This window comes from Muntiacus reevesi, chromosome 3 (assembly GCF_963930625.1).
Source record: "Muntiacus reevesi chromosome 3, mMunRee1.1, whole genome shotgun sequence".
Classification (NCBI taxonomy): Eukaryota; Metazoa; Chordata; class Mammalia; order Artiodactyla; family Cervidae; genus Muntiacus; species Muntiacus reevesi.
The window spans coordinates 18057463-18078109 of record NC_089251.1 but is presented as its reverse complement, the minus strand read 5'-3'; the positions used below and the strand labels follow the sequence as shown (position 1 = coordinate 18078109).

Here is a 20647-nt window from a genome sequence, read left to right as displayed (position 1 = left end):
GGACTCTGTACAGATACCAGTGGTTCTGAGCAGTCAGATGGGCTGACTTGGGCTTGGGAAGAACGTGACTGTTTCCATTCCTAAGCCTTGACTCTGCCCCTTCGTCCACTGGACTGCAGAGTCCTGGCTGGAGTCCAACAAGTTGGTTCAGTCCTGAGCGTTGCCTAGACAAGGCCAGTGTAAGACCACGGGCAGCAGGAATGGCCCAGGGAGGGGGTGTCAGAGCCGCTCAGGGCAGGAGGCTGAGCTAAAGACACCAGAACAAATAGCTAAACGGTGGGTTGGGGGAAAAAAAAATAAGGTGCTTGCTGATTAAAACTTGTGTTTCTAGGAAGAACTCTGATGTGTTTCTATGAGAGGTGCATTACGTGTGAGTGCATGCATGAATGAGTGAGAAAAACAAGGTTCTGCATAGCAGGGAAGAAGAACAGCACCCAGAATTTGTTTACACGTCTATTTTAAGACTGTTATCAGGAATTCCCTGGCAGTCCAGTGGTTAGGACTCCACACTCTCACTGCAGACAGCCTGGGTTTAACCCCTGGTCAGGGAACTAAAATCTCACAAGCTGTGTGGTGGGGCCAAAAAAAAGACTTTATTATTATTTATTATTATTTTTTTAATTGAAATAAGAAGTCAGGTAGTGAGGACAGGTATTAGGTAAAAAGAGGTAAACCAGGCTTCAGCACTCAAGGGTTAAATATTAGAGTAAAAACCTAAGGAATGTGCAAACATGGGGCCAGCTTTCACGCTGGACACTGGGGACAAGGTGGGCGTGACAGGTAACAGCCATCACAGCCGTGATGACAGTGATGAAGGAGGCACGCGGGGCACTCAGGGAGCAACGGGAGATGGAGCAGGTGAGAGGGCTTGGGAGACAGAGACGCATTAGACAGAAGCTCGGTCCTCATGACTCACCGTTTAGTAAGGAAGATGAAGCATGTAGGTGCCACACGGAAACCCTATGAGCCATAAATAGAACATCACGGAAGTGCTCAGAAGAGAGAATCGCCTTCAGTTTGAACACCAGGGAAATCTTTTGCTGATGGTGGATCACGTGGGATGGACCTTTAAAGACGGGGAGGACTCTGCACTGTGGGAGCAGGTGGAGAGCATCCTGGCACAGGACCGAGGAGAAGGGGAAGCACCTCGGCCAGGTGGGTGGAGGGGGCAGCGGAGGGTAACAGCTAGAAAGAGCAGCCTGGAGAGGATCCCACCAAGGGGGTTCCAGCCCTCCTTCCAGCCACTTCTCTTTCTGGGGTTACTCAAATGATCTAAAATAAGAAGCTATTACTTCTCTAATCAGAACATAATTAGCGAAATTATCACAAAAGACATGGAAAGTAGATCAGTGGTTGCCTGGGGCTGGGGGTGGAAATGGGGATTAACTATGAGGGGACAGGAAGGAACTTGCTAGGGGCGGGAGGGGAGGAAATGTCCCCAGATTGATTCGAGGTGGCGGCTGCACACTTGGTAAAAATCTCTGACTTGTAGAGATGGAATGGGTGAATTTTATGATATACAATACAGCTCATAAAGCTGCTTTCCCTTTTTTAAAGAAGAAACTGTTATGAACAGTGGGTCTACTAGCAAAGCACCCCACCCACACCCCCGGCTCCAGCTTCCCCCTGCCCTTTGTGCCTACCTGCTCTCACATGCAACCTGAACACACAGTGACTCAGGGTGAGCGTTCAGGAAATGACTGGTCCTCGTCTCCACCTGAGCCCTGAACCATGCGCGGAGCCCAGGTGTCCTATCCGGGCCCGGCACAGGAAGAACCAGCTCCGGGCCCCCCTCGGACAGCCTGTCCCGGAGCTGTCCCGCAGTCTCGGGTCCACAGCTGAACAAACCATCCCCATTTCGGCCACGAGAGGTGAACACCACAGCCAAGGGCTCTCACCGCACATGCCTCGTGCTCAATGGCTCCAGCCTCTACTTACCAGCAACGAAACCGTTATGATCTACGGGAAGAATTAAAATCACCCCTGGGCGACCCAACGCAAATATTTTCCTTAGCACTGGGCAAGCACTGGGCTTTCTCTTATCCTCTGACTTACTTTTAACAAGTATAAGTAAAATGGCTTTTCTGAAACACCAAGCTTGATCTGAGTACAAATTATAACTCTTAATCGCTGCTAGTAAGTACGGATCTAACACCAAGAGCACACAGGCAATCTTTAACAGTCCTCCCCTTAGAGAGGAGGACTTCCCTTTCCCTGGGTTCACTTGGATATGTCTTGACAAGAGGAGCTGATAAGTGATCAGACGTCCATAATCTCAGTAGGAGAAGAATGAGTCAGTCCTGGACAGACAGGCAGACGGGCTATCAGAGACCAAGGGCGGCCTCGGTAATGTCACAGCTGACCAGCAGAGACAGATAAGGAGATGGTGGCGGGTGGGGGAATACAGCCAGACAGCAGCCATCTTTCCACATGGCTTCTTCCTAATGATTATGTTTTGGTTTCAAAAGTCCTTGACCCTAGCTTTGCCACTTTAATACTCTAAAATCCGCTCCCCCCCAATACTTCCCTTGACACACGGGCAAGGTCTCAGCTGCTTCTTCAGCTCATCAGTGGTCACCAGCACCTGCTGAGCCAGGCAAAGCTCCGCCCCTGGTCCCAGCCTGACCTCCGGGGCCCCCCACGTGTCCTCCTTCCTGACTGGGGCAGTGACCACACCTGCGCTGCCCTGGGGATCCGTCCAGAAGCTTGATGCTAGAAAGGATTCTCACATCACAGTGCACTGTTCTCAGGAGCAGCAAAGAGAAGAGCCTTGGACTACAAGGAGATCCAACTAGTCCACCCTAAAGGTGATCAGTCCTGGGTGTTCATTGGAAGGGCTGATGCTGAAGCTGAAACTCCAATACTTTGGACACCTAATGTGAAGAACTGACTCATTGGAAAAGAACCTGATGCTGGGCAAGACTGAGGGCAGAAGGAGAAGGGGACGACAAAGGATGAGATGGTTGGATGGCATCATCGATTCTATGGCCATCAGTCTGAGCAGGCTCCAGGAGACGGTGAATGACAGGGAAGCCCGGCGTGCTGCAGTTCATGGGGTTGTAAAGAGTCCAATACAACTTAGCATCTAAACAACAAACAAGGAGAAGACTCAGGACAGAAAAGCTGCTGGGCAGAATCTTCTTGGCTTTTGAGTCTAGAAAAGAACAGGTCTTTCAAGGGCTCTCCTCAAAAACCCTCACTCTTCGGAAACAATCAGCGTTTCCTTAAAAGGCCATATATAAAACATGGCTAAAGAGCCTTACCTGAAATGCAGCTGTGTCACATAAGCTTATTTTAATATGCCTAATCTATGAGAAACCAGAGACTGAAATGACGACACTGGGATCTACAGGGTTTTTTTTTCCTCTTTAACTTGAGCAAATGCTGCTCAATCACAGAGTTCAGTTCAGTCACTCAGCCGTGTCCACCTCTTTGTGACCCCCACAGACTGCACCACGCCAGGCCTCCCTGTCTATCACCAACTCCCGGAGTTTACTCAAACTCATGTCCATTTAGTCAGTGATGCCATCCAACCATCTCATCTTCTGTCATCCCCTTCTCCTCCCACCTTCCATCTTTCTCAGCTTCAGGGTCTTTTCCAATGGGTCAGTTCCTCGCATCAGGTAGCCAAAGGATTGGAGCTTCATTTTCAATATCAGTCCTTCCAATGGATATTCAGGACTGATTTCCTTTAGGATGGACTGGTTGGATCTCCTCACAGCCCAAGGAACTCTCAAGAATCCTCTCCAACACCACAGTTCAAAAGCATTAATTCTTTGGTGCTCATCTTTCTTTTTAGTCCAACTCTCACATCTATACATGACTACTGGAAATCACAGAATTAAGGAGGTAAAGTCAAGACTTCAAAGAAGGGCAAACACCTGTTCACACGTGCACAGGCCCCAGCAGCACCTCTGTGTGGGAGGACAGAGAGCTGCAAAGACCTCAAACTTCACTACTTCAAACAAGGACATTCCTAGCAAAGGCTTCGGCATGAGCCAAGGACATGCACCAAGGAAACAGGCTGCACCTGCCTGGAGCTGTGAAGTCTTCTCCAGGAGCTGGAGCCTGAGACCTGGGGCAGGGAGGGAGGGAGGGAGGGACGGAGAGAGAGAGAAAGAGAGAGAGAGAGAGAGTGTGTGTGTGTGTGTGTATGTGTGTGCGCGTGCACACGCGTGCATCTGTGTGTGCTGCAGGGTGTGTTACAGCAGTAGGAACGGCTTTACATCTGTGCAGTCCAGTACGACAGACACTAGCTACACAGGCCCATCCAAACTGCAGTGGCTTAAAACTAAATCAAGTTAGAAACTGAGTTCCTCAGCTGCGCTAGCATGTTTCAGGGGCACAAGAGCCACGGGTGGTGAGTGACTTCTGATACTGGATAGAGCAGATACAGACCATATCCATTGACACATGGTTGTGGTGGACAGCAGTGCTTTACATGAGTAACCTCAAGAAAATGTTAAGTAGCTCTGAGGTGTAACTGATGTCTTAGTACAATAATCTGCCCACATCAGAGTGGGTGTTATGATGCATACATGCACCCAGAAAACCACTGCCCAAATCCAGATAGTGAGTGCACCCATCACCCCCGGGGCCTTTCTGCAATCCCCACCTCCCAGCTGTTCATTCCTCCATCTCCAGTCTCCAGGCAACAGCGGATCTGCTTCTGTCTTCACAGAGTAACCTGCGTTTCCCAGGGCTTCACATGTGTGAAATCCTACACGGTGCACTGCTTTCTGCCGACTTCTTTCATCCTTGCTTTGACAGCCATCAGTGGCTCCCTCCCATTCCTGCTGAACAGTTCTCCATCACCTGGCTTACCCACACACCTGCTGACAGGTTTCAGAGTTCTTTCCAGTCTGGGAGCTGCTACGGATCTTACAAAGGGCATCCTTCCCTGGTAGCTCAGACGGTCAAGAATCTGCCTGTGATACAGGACATCTGGGTTCCATCCCTGGGTTGGAAGATCCCCCAGAGAAAGGAATGGCGACCCACTCCAGTATTCTTGCCTGGAAAATTCCATGGACAGAGGAGCTTGGTGGGCTACAGTCCATGGGGTTGCAAAGAGTCAGACATGACTGAGTGACTAGGCATGCACGCCTGAATCTTACAGATAAGGCTACTCGAGAGATGGGACTCTTGAAAAGTGATCAGGAAGCGTTTTTAGAAGGTGACAAGCAGCAGAGTCTGAAGGAAGCGGTCAGTAGGCACAGAGAAACACTGGTGGGAGCGCGTTCCCAGCAGAGGGAATTCCTCACACCGAGGCCCGAGGCAGGCGCATGCCTGGCAGGATCACAGCGGTTTTCTGTTTTTTCCAAAGGCTGCTTATTCGAGAGAACGAACATCCAGACAGAAAACTTCTTGGAGAAGCATAGGCAGAGTGGCCTGAGTGCCACAGCACAGGGCCACTTACTCGCTTGCGAGGCTTACATCTGCTGAGAGGTCAGTGTTAGCCCCATTGTACAGAAGGGGAAACAGTGGGAGGGTCAGGTCACACACTTTGCCCCAAACCCCACAGCTAAGCAGCAGCTGAGCTGTGAACGAGGCCAGCGCTCTGCTGCCACTTCCCTGCCGGAGGCAACTGACCTTAACAGCGGTCAGGGCTGCTCACTCCTGACCCACGGCGGGAGCGGGGTTGGCAGAGGCCAAACACCTGCTTCCCCTGGAGGTGCCCACCCTCCATGACGTGGGATCTACATCGGGGTTCCCTATTTCCAGTCCCCAGAGCAGTTCCTCAGAGACACGCAGGAAAACCTGACAAAGAAAAACCATCTAAGCCACTTTCATTTTTGGTGATTTCTCCCCAGGGACTGGTGAAAACATTGCCCAAGGCCTACCACGCATGCACACACCACGCAGTGTCTTGCGCGCTTGCTCACACGGGGCCCTCATGAACACACGCGCCCAGGCCTGCTTCTTGGCAGCAGAGTCACTCTGATGGTTTGTTTAATTAAAAAGGGAGATGGGGAGCCCACACAGTTCCTGAGTGTTTAACGCAAACTGAAAGATCAAAACCAGGCAGCTGCCAAAAACACTGGCAACTTTCACACAAGAAAGAGGGGAGAGAGCTGACCTGGTTTCTGCCTTTAGCACTGCGTCTCTGGCAGTCACTCCGTTTTGATCTTTCAGGTTCTAAGTGCACAGAAAACAGCGACCCTCTTCCACTGGGGAGCAGAGGACGAAACAACACACCACAGCCCACCTACAGCTGTGTGGTCAACTCTGAGAGGCGTGGGGGCCGGCACAGAAGAGCCCAGGATTCATCAATCCGTAGCGTCTTCTAAAACCCATGTGACGTTAAAATTGCTGAGTTAAGCCATCACCAGAAACGAAAGCACCGTTTCCAATGCATCAGCTCTGAGAACTTGAGGGTGGACACTTGCAGCCAAGTGAACACTCTGACACCCTGGCCTCAAGTCTCCCCGGGGGAAGATGGGAAGCGGTCCACTGGGCTGTCCTTAGCACAGCTGGTTCTGACACCACGCTCAGTGTCGCCAGGACTGATTAGAAATGCGAATAGAGGTTGAACTCTGGGAGACGGCGCCCAGCAGAGAGTGTTCTAGCAGCTGTTCAGGTGTTGTCACTGGGTGAAGCTGAGAACCATGATTCAGTAGGTGTATGTGGGGCCTGTGTCTTTTAACTAGTTCCAGGTGGTGCTGCTGCTGGTCCACGGACCATACTTTGAGAACCTCAGCTTTCAGGTGATGCTTCTCAGCCTTGAGTGGGCTGATTCATGCCCTGGGAAAATGGAGTTTGGCAGGCCTAGGGGACAAGGGCCTGGGGGTAGGGGGTGGGGGTCCTGCGTTTCTAAGTAGCTCCAGGTGACGCCACTTGAGTGCAAGGCTAGGGCTCTCCGAGGGCAAGACGAGGACTCTGGGGATGGCAAATGAAACAAACGATGTCCAAGAGCTTTGTAAACCAGAATTTACAATATACAAGTACTGATGTAGTTTCTCAAGTTTTAGGTTTAAAGGAGGACTTCCCTGGTGGCGGGTAAAGAACCCACCTGCAGTGCAGGAGACAAGGTTTTGATCCCTGGGTCGGGAAGATCCCCTGGAGAAGGAAATGGCAACCTGCTCCAGTATTTTTGGCCTGGAGTATCCCATGGTCAGAGGAGCATGGCAGTCTACAGTCCATGGGGTTGCAAAGAATCAGACACAGCTGAGTGAGGAACACTTTCACTTTTAACGTAAGGGATGTATTCATGAACTTGGCGAAGGGCTTGGATGTGGATGGACCCTGCGATAGCCCCCAGAACCCCTGCCCACCTCTACCGAGGACCCAAGCACCCGAGGCAGTGAGAGTCACCTCGACACTTTCCGAGGTCACACCCTCAGGCCTCCACACAGGGCTGGGCTGGCCCGCACAGCATCCTAATAAAACTAGCCCCAACTGAAGCAGTGCGTGCTTCCTGCCCCGGGAACTGGGTGCCACCAACAGGCACTCGCTCACTCTTCTCAGCTGAGCTCTCCTCCTGGGCCTGCTCCCCCTTCCCTGACTTTGAGGAGTCAGTGTACCATAGGAGTTACAATGAAGTGGCCCTGACTTTTCCGAAAGAAATGGAATCGAAGTACAATGTATACACAGTAGTGTCTTTACTACAAGGAAACACAGGCTCTGACAGTAAGTAGCCTTACTGCTTTGGTTGTTTTGGTCCAACTAAGGACATGCTTTCATTGGGGTCAGGAATCTGTAAGTATAGGAAACAGCTTGCGGTGCTCAAGTCTTGTGATGTTCTTGTTCAGTCATCAGTTGTGTCCGACTCTACAATAACATGGACTACAGCACGCCAGGTTTCCCTGTCCTTCCCCATCTCCCGAGTTTGCTCAAACTCATGTCCATTGAGGCGGTGATGCCATCCAACCATCTCATCCTCTGCTGCCCTCTTCTTCTGTCTTCAATCTCTCCCATCAACCAGGGTCTTTTCCAAAGAGTCAGCTCTTCGCATCAGGTGGCCAAAGCATTGGAGCTTCAGCTTCAGCATCAGTTTCCTTCCAGTGAATATTCAGGGTTGATTTCCTTCAGGATTGGCTGGTTTGATCTCCGTGCCATCCAAGGCACTCTCGAGAGTCTTATTCAGCGAAAACAATTTCCAAGCATGTATCAGGCCAGACAAAAATCATTCACGGCAGAGGTTTCCAGGTGTCCAACGTGACTGTCAGCAGTTCTAGCCAGAACTCTGTTCCCTGAGGGAAGCCCCAGCCCCCCCGCCCTCCCACTCAGAGCTCACAGACTCCTACACTGTGCACAACCTAAGCAGCCGGCCATGGCGTTCTCCAGCTCACAGCGCTGGGGAAGCAGGCGCCAAGAGCGGTAGAGACCAGCAATTAGCAGGGCAAACAGTGTCAGGATATTAAAAAAAAACAGATGTTGAAAATGGAAATCCGACAGTCTGGCACCAGTCTAAGGGCAGTTACTCCTACACAGCAGGTACCAGGCACTGGGGTGTTTCTCTAGAGTTCAGCACACCTCCTTAATTTATTCCCTAGACAACTGTACAACATTACTTTGCCAACAAAGGTCCGTCTAGTCAAAGCTATGGTTTTTCCAGTAGTCACGTATGGATGTGAGAGTTGGACTACAAAGAAAGCTGAGCCCCGAAGAATTGATGCTTTTGTGGTGTTGGAGAAGACTCTTGAGAGTTCCTTGGACTGCGAGGAGATCCAACCAGCCCATCCTAAAGGAAATCAGTTCTGAATATTCATTGGAAGGACTGATGCTGAAGCTGAAGCTCCAATCCTTTGGCCACCTGATGCAAAGAACTGACTCATTGGAAAAGACCCTGATGCTGGGAGAGATTGTAGGCGAGAGAAGGGGACGACAGAGGGTGAGATGGTTGGACGGCATCACTGACTCAGTGGACATGAGTTTGAGTAAACTACAGGAGTTGGCGATGTGGACAGGGAGGCCTGGTGTGCTGCAGTCCCTGGGGTCACAAAGAGTCGGGCACGACTGAGCAACTGAACTGGACTGAGATAACTTTAAACCTTCCTCCCCTAAAGATGAAATTACGATCAATGCCCCCGCTGAATAAATACTGTAGGGCATTTAAAAACACAAATGGAAAACAGACATGGAAAGCAAACTTACGGTTATCAAAGAAGACAGCGGGGACAGGGGTACATTTGGAGTCTGGAATTAACACACACACACTATAGATAAAACACAGGAACAACAGACACCTGCTGTAAAGGGAACTATTGTCAAAGTCTTATAAAAACCTGCAAGGGAAAAGCATCTGAAAAAGAATATACCTGTATAACTGAATCACTCTGCTACACACTGCAACTAGCACAACACTGTAAATTAACTCTATTGCAATTTTAAAAAATGCTTTCAGAAGAGAAAGAATGTAAGACATTTGCAGTAGACGCAAAAACGGGAGAAAGTTTACGGGATCACTGAGGCTAAGGGTCTCTGCTAAGTGAGCTCCATATCGAGCAGAACGCGATGAGCTTTGTTATCCTGGAGAATCAGCGCTTGCTGCCTCAGGCCTCCCTGTCGGGCCCTGCCCGCATAAGGGACAAAGCCACGCTCTCCCCAACAACCTTACTAGCTCTTTGCTCTGTGGCTACTAATGTCTTCTAACTCCAATCATGTGTTAAAAAAAAATTTTTTTTTAATTCCGTATACATTGGACAGTGGGACTTTAGGTTCCTCTTTCCCTGTGGGTGAAGTGAAATTGCTCAGCCCCTGGGCTGCTGTCAGCTCTCGCCTTGGAGTTCCGTCCTGGGCCACACTCTCACCGGGGGCAGGTTTACGGCCTGAGCGTATATATTTCATGAGCCATTCTCTGAAAACAGAGCTGGACACAACATACCTGCAACTGGACTTTCGGGAAACCTGTCCTTTCACGCAGCCCTTCACTAAAAGGCCACTTTTTTAAAAAATTATTTTTAATTGGAGGAACACTGCTTTACAATATCGTGTTGGCTTCTGCCACACGTGCGTGCATGCTCAGTCACTTCAGCCATGTCCGACTCTCTGCAACCCTAGGGACTGTAGCCTGCCAGGCTCCTCAGTCCATGAGATTCTCCTGGAAAGAGTATTTGAGTGAGTGAGCTGCCATGCCCTCCTCCAGGGGATCTTCCCAACCCAGGGATCAAACCCAGGTCTCCTGCACTGTCGGTGGGTTCTTTACCACTGAGCCACGGGGGAAGCCCTGGCTTCTGCCACACATCAGCATAAATCGGCCACTGGTATACCTATGGGCCCCCCCTCTTGGACCTCCCTCCCACCGCCCAGCCCAGCCCAGCCCACCCCTCTGGGTTGTCAGAGCACTGGACTTGAGCCACCTGCATCATACAGCAAATTTCCAGTGGCTCTCTAATTTTACATACGGTAACGTGTGTGTTTCAATGCTACTCTCTCAATTCATCCCACCCTCTCCTTCCCACCTCCTGGTGTTCACAAGGCTGTTCTCTCTGTCTGCGTCTCCACTTCTGCCCTGCAAATAGGCTTGTCAGTATCCTCCTTCTAGATTCCATATATATGCACTAATAAACAGTATTTGTCTTTCTCTTTCTGACTGACTTCACCCTGTAAAATAGGCTCTAGGTTCACCCGTCTGATTAGAACTGAGTCAAATGCATTCAGAAGGCCTCATTGTAACATTGAAGCAGCCCGGGAAAATCTTTCCAGGAACACAGGAGACTGAACTGTCTTTATCACCAGCCTGACTTCACACTTGTTACATTTCTGGGCGCAACCTTGCTTTTTGCTTTCTCCTGCATTACTGCAGAGAGAATTCATAGCCTCTCTGAAGATGAGAATCTCACCCATTAGTAACAAAATCATCACTCTATATTAAGTTAGCTTTTCTCTGGGAGATGTTCTAACTGCCTTATAAACATTCTTTCATCCTGAAGAGCAGGTAGGTGGTAATTATTATTCTTTCTGGGTGAGGAGGTAAAACTGAGGGTCTTGGCCATGTGGAACTGAAATGGTTTTTGAATGCCTGAGAGAAAAGCAAAAGCCAGGCTTTTAAAACAAGAGATAGAACAGGTTTGACCAAAATAGGAGTAACAATGGTATACAAAATACCAAAAAAGGAGAATTCTCCTATAAGCAGCTCACTCTCAGTGATAGCTTCTTAGAGGCGGCCCCTTGGCATCTCTATGGCCACAGACCTGCAGCACCAACCCTGCCAGGGGCACCTGGCCTGGGAATGCGAATTTGCACACAAATAAGATATCTGCTTGGAAACAGGATAGTAAAAAGTAAAAACCAAAACGACAGTTATGCACCTGGACTCAGACCTACTGCTGTCCACCTGTAGTACATTGCCTTTGCTTAGTCACTCAGCCATGTCTGACTCTTTTGCACCCCCATGGACTGTAGCCTATCAGGCTCCTCTGTACATGGAATTCTCCAGGCAAGAATGCTGCAGTGGGTTGCCATTTCCTTCTCCAGGGGATCTTCCTGACCCAGGGATCGGACCCACGTCTCCTGCATTGCAGACAGATTCTTTACCATCTAAGCCACCAGGGAAGCCCTGTAATAAGTTACGTGACCACAGTAACACAGACATGCCACCTGCGTGCTGCATTTCTAATTTACCAACAGCCCTTCCCACTGATCCCTGTTATCCTGATGCTGGCCAGGTGAGGCGGGGTGGTTTTCTCACCCCTGTTTTAGGATGAGGCAGCCGTGGTGTTAGGCGCCTTGCAGCTGCAGCAATACAACCCAGGGGCCCGTCTTTATGCCACATTTTCCCCTGAATTGCCTTCCCTTCTGTTCTGTCCCTTTTTCTTCCCAAGGAGGTGACAAGGGGCCTGAATTCCTTTAAATACCAAGAGGAAAGGGCATGGGATTGGGGTTTTAAGACCCAGATGTGACTCCTAATTATCCCTGAAAGGGGTTCTGATGTGCCCAGGATGGCAGAGCCAGGGGCCCCGCGTGACAGTGTACCTGTCACAATGTCCAGGCCCTGCTCTGCTTTTAGTTTTGCAGGAAATCAAGAAATAAAGGGGCTGCTTTTGTCTAACTGTGCAGCTGCTCATGTTAAAGCTGAGGACAAGCCACTTCACGTAGGAGTCCACCATATGGATCGATGATGCAGGCCGGCTCTTCTACACCTGGAGGCACACGTCCAAAAGCTGATAAGGACTGCGAGCCGCCGGGAGGGAGAGGAGCTCTTTAAACCAGCAGGACCTCAGTTACCTAATCTACAAAGTGGGGACAATACGACTCACTTTATAGGATTGCTACAAGGATGAAATAAGCTGCTATTGCTGCTGCTGCTAGGTCGTTTCAGTTGTGTCCGACTCTGTGCGACCCCAAAGACAGCAGCCCACCAGGCTCCTCTGTCCCTGGGATTCTCTAGGCAAGAATACTGGAGTGAGTTGTCATTGCCTTCTCCATGAAATAAGCTAAGATGTGCAAAAGCAACTGGCTGTGCTCCTTACAAAGCCAGGCATGGCGTAATCATCTCCATCCCACAGCTGAGAAAACCCGAGTGGAGATCAGCTGAAAGAAGACCCAGAGCTGGCTGCTTGGGGTGGGGGACAGACCCTGGCCCCTAGCCTCCCTTTCCTGACACCACGCCGCCCGCTCAGTCACGGTGCTGACTCTTCCTCTTCGCCATCCTTGTGGGACTCCTTTCACTGCTTTTTTTCTGGTTGGATCCTGGTCCCTGACTCACACATCTTCCTCTTTTTTGGCTTCCCTCTTCACGGTGCTCAAGCACAACCTCTAAGGGTTTCAGAGAAATGACGCCTGGGAGCTTTGCATGTCTGAAACATCTCTTGAGTATCCTTTTATGCTCAGGTGCTGGGTCTCATTCTAGGTTAGACTATGTTCCCCAGGATTTTAGCAGCAACGTTCCAGACCTTTCAAAGTTTCCAGGGTTACTGTTGAGACGGCCAGTGCCATCGTGATACTTAAACCTGTGTGTGCTTTCTGAAAGCATTTAAGGTCTTTCGCCATTTCACAGGGGATGCCTTGGGGTGGGCAGGTCTTTTCTCACCATCCTGGGCCCTTCCATCTAGTTTCAGGAACCGTCTTTCACTCGGTTGCACTCACACTCAGCTTCATTTGGTTAGCCTCCTCTGTCTCCTATTCTCTTATTGTAGAATGTCTGTCAGTTGGACAATGGACCTTGAGGATTGATCCCCGACCCATCCTTTAACTGCTCCCCCACTTTTTGGTCTTGGTTGGTCCTTTTGATCTATTTGTGAGACACGTGTTTTACTCTATCCCTTCTCGTAGCATTTCCAATGTCACATTTTCCTACGTTAACCATCTCCCCCCCTTTAATGACAAGCTGTATTCCACTCTCCCTTCCGATTTCTTTTGAGGAATTAAATGTAACTTCTTTAAAGTTATCTTCTGTTCTTTGCACTGTCTGTTCCTTCCTCAGATCTTCCTTCTGTTTATTTTGGTCTCTTTCATTCTGGGGGCAGTTCATGTATATTTAAGAGGGAGGCATGTGGCAGCTGGCTGGCAGCTCAGTGAGATGGAAAGGGGCTTACCTCCCGAGGGGCTGGGAGATTAGGGGCTTGGGGGATTAGTCCGCAGGCTGGTTTTACACTAGAAGACCCCCCACATGTCAGCATCTAAAGAGAACTTCCCCGGGACTGTGCAGTTTCTCCAGTTGGGGGAAAAAAAAAGGAAAGAAAAGTTCCCCTGTGACTCAGCGGTGAGGCCCTAACAAATCAAGTGCCCATGCCCAGGGAGGGAGTGGGGCTGGAAGCAGCGGCGGGTGCCGGGCTCCCCGTCTGGTCTGTGTGCCGTCAGCCTGTCACCTGACAAACAGGAGACAAGCTTGACAACAGCCCCAAGAGACTCCAGATTAACCCGAGTAAAGAACTTCAGCACAGCAACTGCTTTTTACTCTTACCATTTCCAACTGAAACATTTCACGAGTGAGGACACGGAGAGAGACCAAGAGAGCCTTAATGATCTGGTCCTCTCCCCACCTGGTTATTAACCCCCACGCTGTGGTCCCTTGTCTCTGCCCTTCCAAGGCCAGATGTCCAAACCCGCCACCATCACCACTGCAAGAATGAGGAGCTCGTTTCTCACTTGTTACGAGCTTGCTGACAGGACAAATGAAAAAGACGCTGTTGTTTGCGACCTACACAGAAAGCGTTATTGAGTTCTTGACCTGGTCTGGTTGTCCACGACCTCTGGGAGAAGCTAAGGAGAAAAAAACAGGAAAGAGATGCCGGGACCATCCCCGAGTACATTCCCCCTTGTGGAAGAAACTGCCCAAAGGGTCACACACCCCCTCCCTCTCAGGCTGCCCGCTTCTTCAGAATTCGGCTCCCATAACGGGGACGACACAGGGCTGCCAAGCACAAGAAAGAACCCATTCACCCCGTTTTATCCAGCACCGACCACAGGCAGGAAGTGCTCAGCCTGTACTTGCGTCTGCTTTAAAAAGTGAGTCTTTCTGAGGTTCTGCATTTGGGAGCATGAATGGCCTTTAAATATTCATGGTAATTTCTGGGCTTTGATCATCGGTTACCTTGCTGTGTAAGACGAGTCTGAAACATATCTATTAAATGTTGGAAGTTTACATACCTACTCTCATCACCAGAAACAGGCTTACTCTACCCAGTTAAAAAACTGCTGAAAATTGAACTCAGAGCCCCTTAAGAAGATGAATGCATTTATCCATTTTGAGCCTCAGCTGTGCACCTGTAAAATGCCGAGTTAAATTTTTAAAAAGTCTCACTTGTGTAAAAATTGCAATTCTAAAATTATTTCAAAGTGACCTAATGTACACAGAAAATATAATTCTTTTAGGTACCGTGGGAGGTAGGAAACATATTCCTCGCTCATCAAACACACTTCAGTTACCGTCTATGGAGCCCCCTTCCTGGCCGGAGCATCGGCCGGCACTCCCCTCACCGCCTGTTCACCGCACACGCTCACGACACTCACCAGGTTTTTGAACAGCGCCGTCAGCTCTTTTGTAAACACTGAGAACTTCAGGAAGGCGCTCCCCAGGTCCGGGTCATCTCTGCACACGCAGTTGCCCCCGAACTTCTCCAGCGCCTGTGTGTACTGCTCCTCGTTTTCCACATGCGCTGCAACAGTAACGGGAGAGGCACGGTCAGGGCATCAACACTCCAGGCCCGCCCTCTGCCTGGTCCTGACGTGTGAGCAAAACTGGACATGTTAAAAGCCTGAAAAGCTGAGAAGAGTCAAGTTGCACCAGGGACAGAAATAACTGCAGTCCCAACAACCACTCACTGGACCAGCGTACGTGCGTGCTCAGTCGTGTCTGATTCTGGACTGTAGCTCACCAGGCTCCTCTGTCCACGGTATTTCCCAGGCAAGAATATTCAAGCGGATTGCCGCTTCTTCCTCAAGGTTATCTTCCTGACCCAGGGATCAAACTTGTGTCTCCTCCATTGGCAGGAGGACTCTTTACCACTTGAGCCACCACGGAAGCCCCCAATCACGCCAGCAACAGATCCCAAAGAACAAGCAGGATGACCAGGAGGGAGGCGCCTCAAACAAGTCCCACGGTCTCCAGTTGATGCGATGAGATTCCCAAGGGGACCTCCCCCTATGACCCCACAATCTCTGATGCGATAAAATCCCAAGATAACGTCCCCCAGCACCCCCCCCCCCCACCATGGCCCGCATGATTGCAGGACTCGCAGCCCGTAGCCCTAGCCCTCTCCTGGAACCCAGCCTCTGGTACAACACTCAGCCAGCCACACGCCCTGGTTTCTCCTGCAACACAGACGAGCCACGCTCCTCGGAGCACAGGCCAGGGCACCTCTCCTCATGACGTGCCCTTTGCCCCAGGGCCCTGCCCTCCTCTCCAGGCCTTCCATGCCCTCAACACCGTCCTGGTCTGGCACTCAGCATGGCAAGCATGCAACCACCTGGTAAGCGTGGTCCCCGACACACCAGGTGCTTACAGGGAAGGGACTAAGTCTTATTCATCTTTGTGTTGTCTGAATGAAAAAAGCACACCCTGGTCACCCGTCTGAAGGTGTTTTACCACCATTAGGCTCTGAGGCAGTAGTAGCTTAATGCGTGAAAAGCCTGGGTTCTCAGTCTCCAACTCTGTGGGTCCCAGGCCCCATGGACATCAAAATCATACACGGATCCTTGTCAAATTGCAGAAGCCAGAGTCCCGTCTCAGGGTTAGAAGCAGGGTGGGAAGGGGACAGGGAATTCTGGTTAGCCAGTGGGGCCAGATGGGAGCCCTCACTTCAGGGCCAGCATTTTTAAATGAACTCGCCAGTCTGTGATAAAACAGCCTGCTGGCATGGACACTTGCATTCCGCTCCTCCATGGCTCCAGTCAGAAACGTGACACGACTCTACAGGTGTAAAAGGGCAGGTGGGCGGGCGTGTCAGCCTGCACGTGAACCACACTTGCCAAGGTCAGCCACGTCTCCAGACTGCTGCCCCACAAGGAGGACGGCCCAGGGCTGCCAGGTGACCACAGAAGGCCCCGTGCTGCAGCTCCTTCGCCAAAGAACGGATCCTGAAAAACCGCCTGTGGCCCCCCCCAAAGTCCTCCTCAGGGAAACGGGACCACCGTCAGCAGCGCTGGGACCCACAGGGGACACGTGCTCATGGAAGGCGGCCCTGGGTCTGAGCTGGACCCCAGGATCCACTGACGGTGCTCCCGCCCACCCACCCTGCCAGCGGGCACTGCGCCCTCGACTTTCATTGGGGGCATGTGGGTGCCTTACGGAATTCCCCTGAGTATCTAACAAAGACAAGAGAACACTAACTCCACCACTTCGGTCCTTTTCCTTCTTTCTATTATGACTATCTTCTATGCTAGAAAAGAGCCTGAGAGTTCTGGATGCATTATATGTATTTCTGGGCTTCCCTGGTGGCTCAGACGGTAAAGCATTTGCCTGCAATGTGGGAGACCCGGGTTCAATCCCTGGGTCAGGAAGATCCCCTGGAGAAGGAAATGCAACCCACTTCAGTACTCTTGCCTGGAAAACCCCATGGATGGAGGAGCCTAGTGGGCTACAGTCCATGGGGTCACAAAGAGTCGTACACAACTGAGCGAGTTTCACTTTCTTTCTGAGACTATACTCAGCAACACACACACACACACACACACACTGAGCGAGTTTCACTTTCTTTCTGAGACTATACTCAGCAACACACACACACACACACACACACCACCACCACCACCACCACCACCACCACCCCCGTTGTGCTGAACAGGCGGAAGCGCTGGAAGAGCCCTTAGCAGGTCCAGACCTTGGAGTCTGTGCCTCCCAGTAAACACAGACAAGGGAGCACAATGCATTTACTCTCACGGGGCTAGAGTCAGGGCCACGTGGAGGACAAAGACCCGCTATGAGACACTCACAAGGAGAAGGTAAGAATCAAAGGATGAGGGGAGGATCCCGCTCACCCACACCCAGCACACGCCCACCAGCCATGACAATGGTTAACAGCAGCACAGGTGTCATCTACGTTGAGCAAAGATGACATCCACAGTTCTTCCAGACCTCAACAACTTACACCTGACATGCATGACTTCTCACAATGCTGAAAGGAAACTGGGGCTCAAGGAGGTCAAGGAAGCTGTCCACGGAAGCAAGGCAGAAAGTGGCTGAGCAAGGGTGCAAACCCGAGTCTGCCTGACCCCAAAGCCCATTCGAGGTCTCCCTGCTGTGCGGTCCATTCTAAAAATAGCTTACCTTGCCAAAGCCAAAGGCAGGCAAGTTTTAGATTTTTTAAACTCCATTTCAGAGACGGATCGGTTACCCCTCCTTTGCTCTATAATTCTAGAACACGTGGTCAACAGTGAAGGGCAGGTCCTTTCAAACCACACACCGTTTTGTAACTATTTCAAAACCAGTGGTCAAGACGTGGGCAATTCTGTGTGGTTCTGCAAGGGTGTGGCGGCCACCAGCAGATGTCTGGGGCTGATGTCACCATTGCCACCCCCCCTGCCCCCGTTGAGACAGACAGGAACTCGGAGGCTACAGTCACCTCGGCTGCCTTCATAACACGCCTGGACCCTCACAGCTGCTCTGGGTGAGGGGGGAGAGGGGGTGTCAGTTTTCAGTCAAGGCTATTAAGGGGCCCACAAGCCTTTGGTTCAATTAAACCTAATGACACTACATGGTACCAGCTGCAGCATCCCTTGTTATCTGCTGAGTGAAGTAGGGTTCAGAGGGCCTATATGATCTGCCCGAGATCACACAAGGAGGTGGGTCAGGGGTCAAGTCCATCCTCTATTCATGCAGGCTGCCCCCAGCCTGGGACAACCTTGGGAGAAAGGATGCTGCCTGCTCTCCAGGGGTGATCGACCAACCCGGCACAGATGACAACAGCCAGCGAGGCCAGGAAGGACAGACGCACTTCCTTTCATTCCTCCTTCTGGGCCTTTTAACTGACCACCTGCTATAGGTCACTTTTTTAAATAAAAATTCTTTCCCTTTTAAACCTTCAAAATAATGTGCTGATCCCAGCAACCCCGATGGTGATTAATGAGTGTTCTGGACCATCACTGTCACCATCACCTCACGTACTTATATTTAAAGCATTCTGATCCACTGCAATCACTATTTTCTGATGCGCAAAACTGTCCCAGCTTAGGTCAACGGAAACCTCTTCACACTGATCTAGTTGGGGTTTTTAAGACCAATTTCTCTTCTTGCAAACACACTTTAAAAGCTTCTTGAAAAATGACCACAGCCTGTGCGTTTCTGGGTCTCCCTGAAACAGCTGGGCCTGGTGCCCACCATCAGGACAGTAAACTCTTCACACATAACGTATTGTCTGTCTGGCCTACTGGTCTACATCACCCAAAGTTTGAGATGTTCCTACTAGAGAAAGTCGTTGAGCTGCTTTATTTTTCTTTTGCCAAAACTAAATTTAAAATAGGAACCTAAAATAAATGGCTTGGGAATCAAGTTTCTGGAAAGAGCCCAACCTGGGTCTCTCATCTCCTATTTAGAGCACTGTGAAGCCTGTCCCTCTCAGAAGAGCTCACTCCCCCACCTCCTCCTTGCTCAGCTGCATCTTCCACTCTGGTTCTCATTCATGATCCAGGGCCAAGAAACTCCAATGCAGGAGGGGCTTGGGAGGATGAGAATGTGAATCCCTGAGACCACAGCAGATGAGACTCCAGTTCTCCCCCGGCCAGCAGCCCTCCCACTTCCTGCAGCTCATTGCACCAAGGTCAGATCCTCCACCAATCCGTCAAAGAGGGCGCAATCAGAGACTCTTGCATGAAGAGCTGCCATGAGGCCAGCAAACAGGCGCACACGGTGTGTTTAGGGGTAAAAGTTGGGCCTTGCTGTGTGCCTTTTAGTTTACTTGATTATGTCAGTTTAAAAACTGATACCGAGGAGGAGGCGCAGTGCATGCCGTTCAAGCAAAATGTTGGATCCAGAAGGAAAAAAGGCAGCCTTTTTACTCCCACTGGATGGACCACAGCATGTCGGGGAAGCCAATCGCCTGTCTAGTGCTACCAAAGGACAAGAAGGGTCTTGCAGCCAACTCACCTCCACCACATTCACACCTCTGGGAGTGTCTGCCCCTCGCTGGGCTGTGACAGTGTGACAGAGACACGTGTGACCTACGTCCTGGGACAGATGCACCAAGCCATGTGTGATGGCCTGCAACATCCTGGGACCAGGGATTCAGTGACATCAAGAAGGGGACGTTTGAGCTGGGGCTGCAGGTCAGGTAGGAATTTCAAGAGAGACGAGCAGGAACAGGAAGGTACTGACCCCAGGGGAATGGCCGAGGGGTCCCGTGTGAGCAGAGGCTGTGACCGCTGTCCCAGTCTGCAAGTGCCCGCCGGCACCCAACCCCTGACGCAAGGCCATCTCAGGAGAGCACTGGGCTCACTGTCCCACCCAGCCGGGGCCACTCCTGGGGTCTTGACAGTCTGGAGGACCCTGAAAAGAAACCCAGGACAGAGACGCCCTCTGCACAGACCAGGACATCAAAACTCAGAGAGGGCGCTGACTTGCTCAGCTTCACACAAGCTAGTTTGATGCAGCTAGAGAACTAGAACTCAGCTTTCCCAGTGCCCAGTCCTCCCAAGCCCCCCAAGCACGCAGGGAAACGTTTCTTCATTTGCTCATCACATAGTCACTCTTCCCAGCTCTAGGCTAACACGAGGACGTGCTATAATCTTCCAGGCCAAGCACACGCACCGGTGACCCACAGTTCCAAGAGCCCTGACCAGACAGAAATGGGGGTGGGGGTGGGGGAAGGCAGCCTGACGGTCTCCCCTTGACTGGGACCCTCCAGCCCACCGGCCACTCATGGGTCAGGCGGAAGCGAACCCAAGCAGACACTGCACACACCCAGCACCCATGCAGACAGCTCCACCAAGGGTGCATTTTAGGAGAGAAATACATTCTCTACAGTCGTGGCTTTATAAAAACCCTACCTAGAGGATGATTAACATTCAAATGTGAGCCACAACTCTATCACCAGGAGAACCTGCACAACTCAACGGCAAGGAGGCCGGGCCACTTCCCCTCAAGCCATGGGCCCTGCAGGTCGCCTGGTTTCAGATCTGACTCTCGGCCAACAGCACATGGGAAAGCAATTTCCCAGAGTCAAAGATAATCCCCTCTGCTTAACAGAATCTCAACCCTGTGAACACCCCAAGGGAGAAAACCATTTTTAGAACTTTTATTTCTGGAGTCATCCCAGATAACAATCTTTCCATT

General features: G+C 50.9%; 1 protein-coding gene across 3 annotated transcripts in view; it reads right to left on the bottom strand.

Moving 5' to 3' along the window:
• ASAP2 (ArfGAP with SH3 domain, ankyrin repeat and PH domain 2) overlaps positions 1-20647 on the bottom strand; it is a 154126-nt gene that overhangs the window by 73750 nt on the left and 59729 nt on the right. For all 3 annotated transcript variants that reach the window (XM_065928560.1, XM_065928561.1, XM_065928562.1), the window contains exon 3: positions 14893-15038. In XM_065928560.1, coding sequence (XP_065784632.1) covers positions 14893-15038 — 146 coding nt within the window. The remainder of the gene's footprint in view (positions 1-14892; positions 15039-20647) is intronic.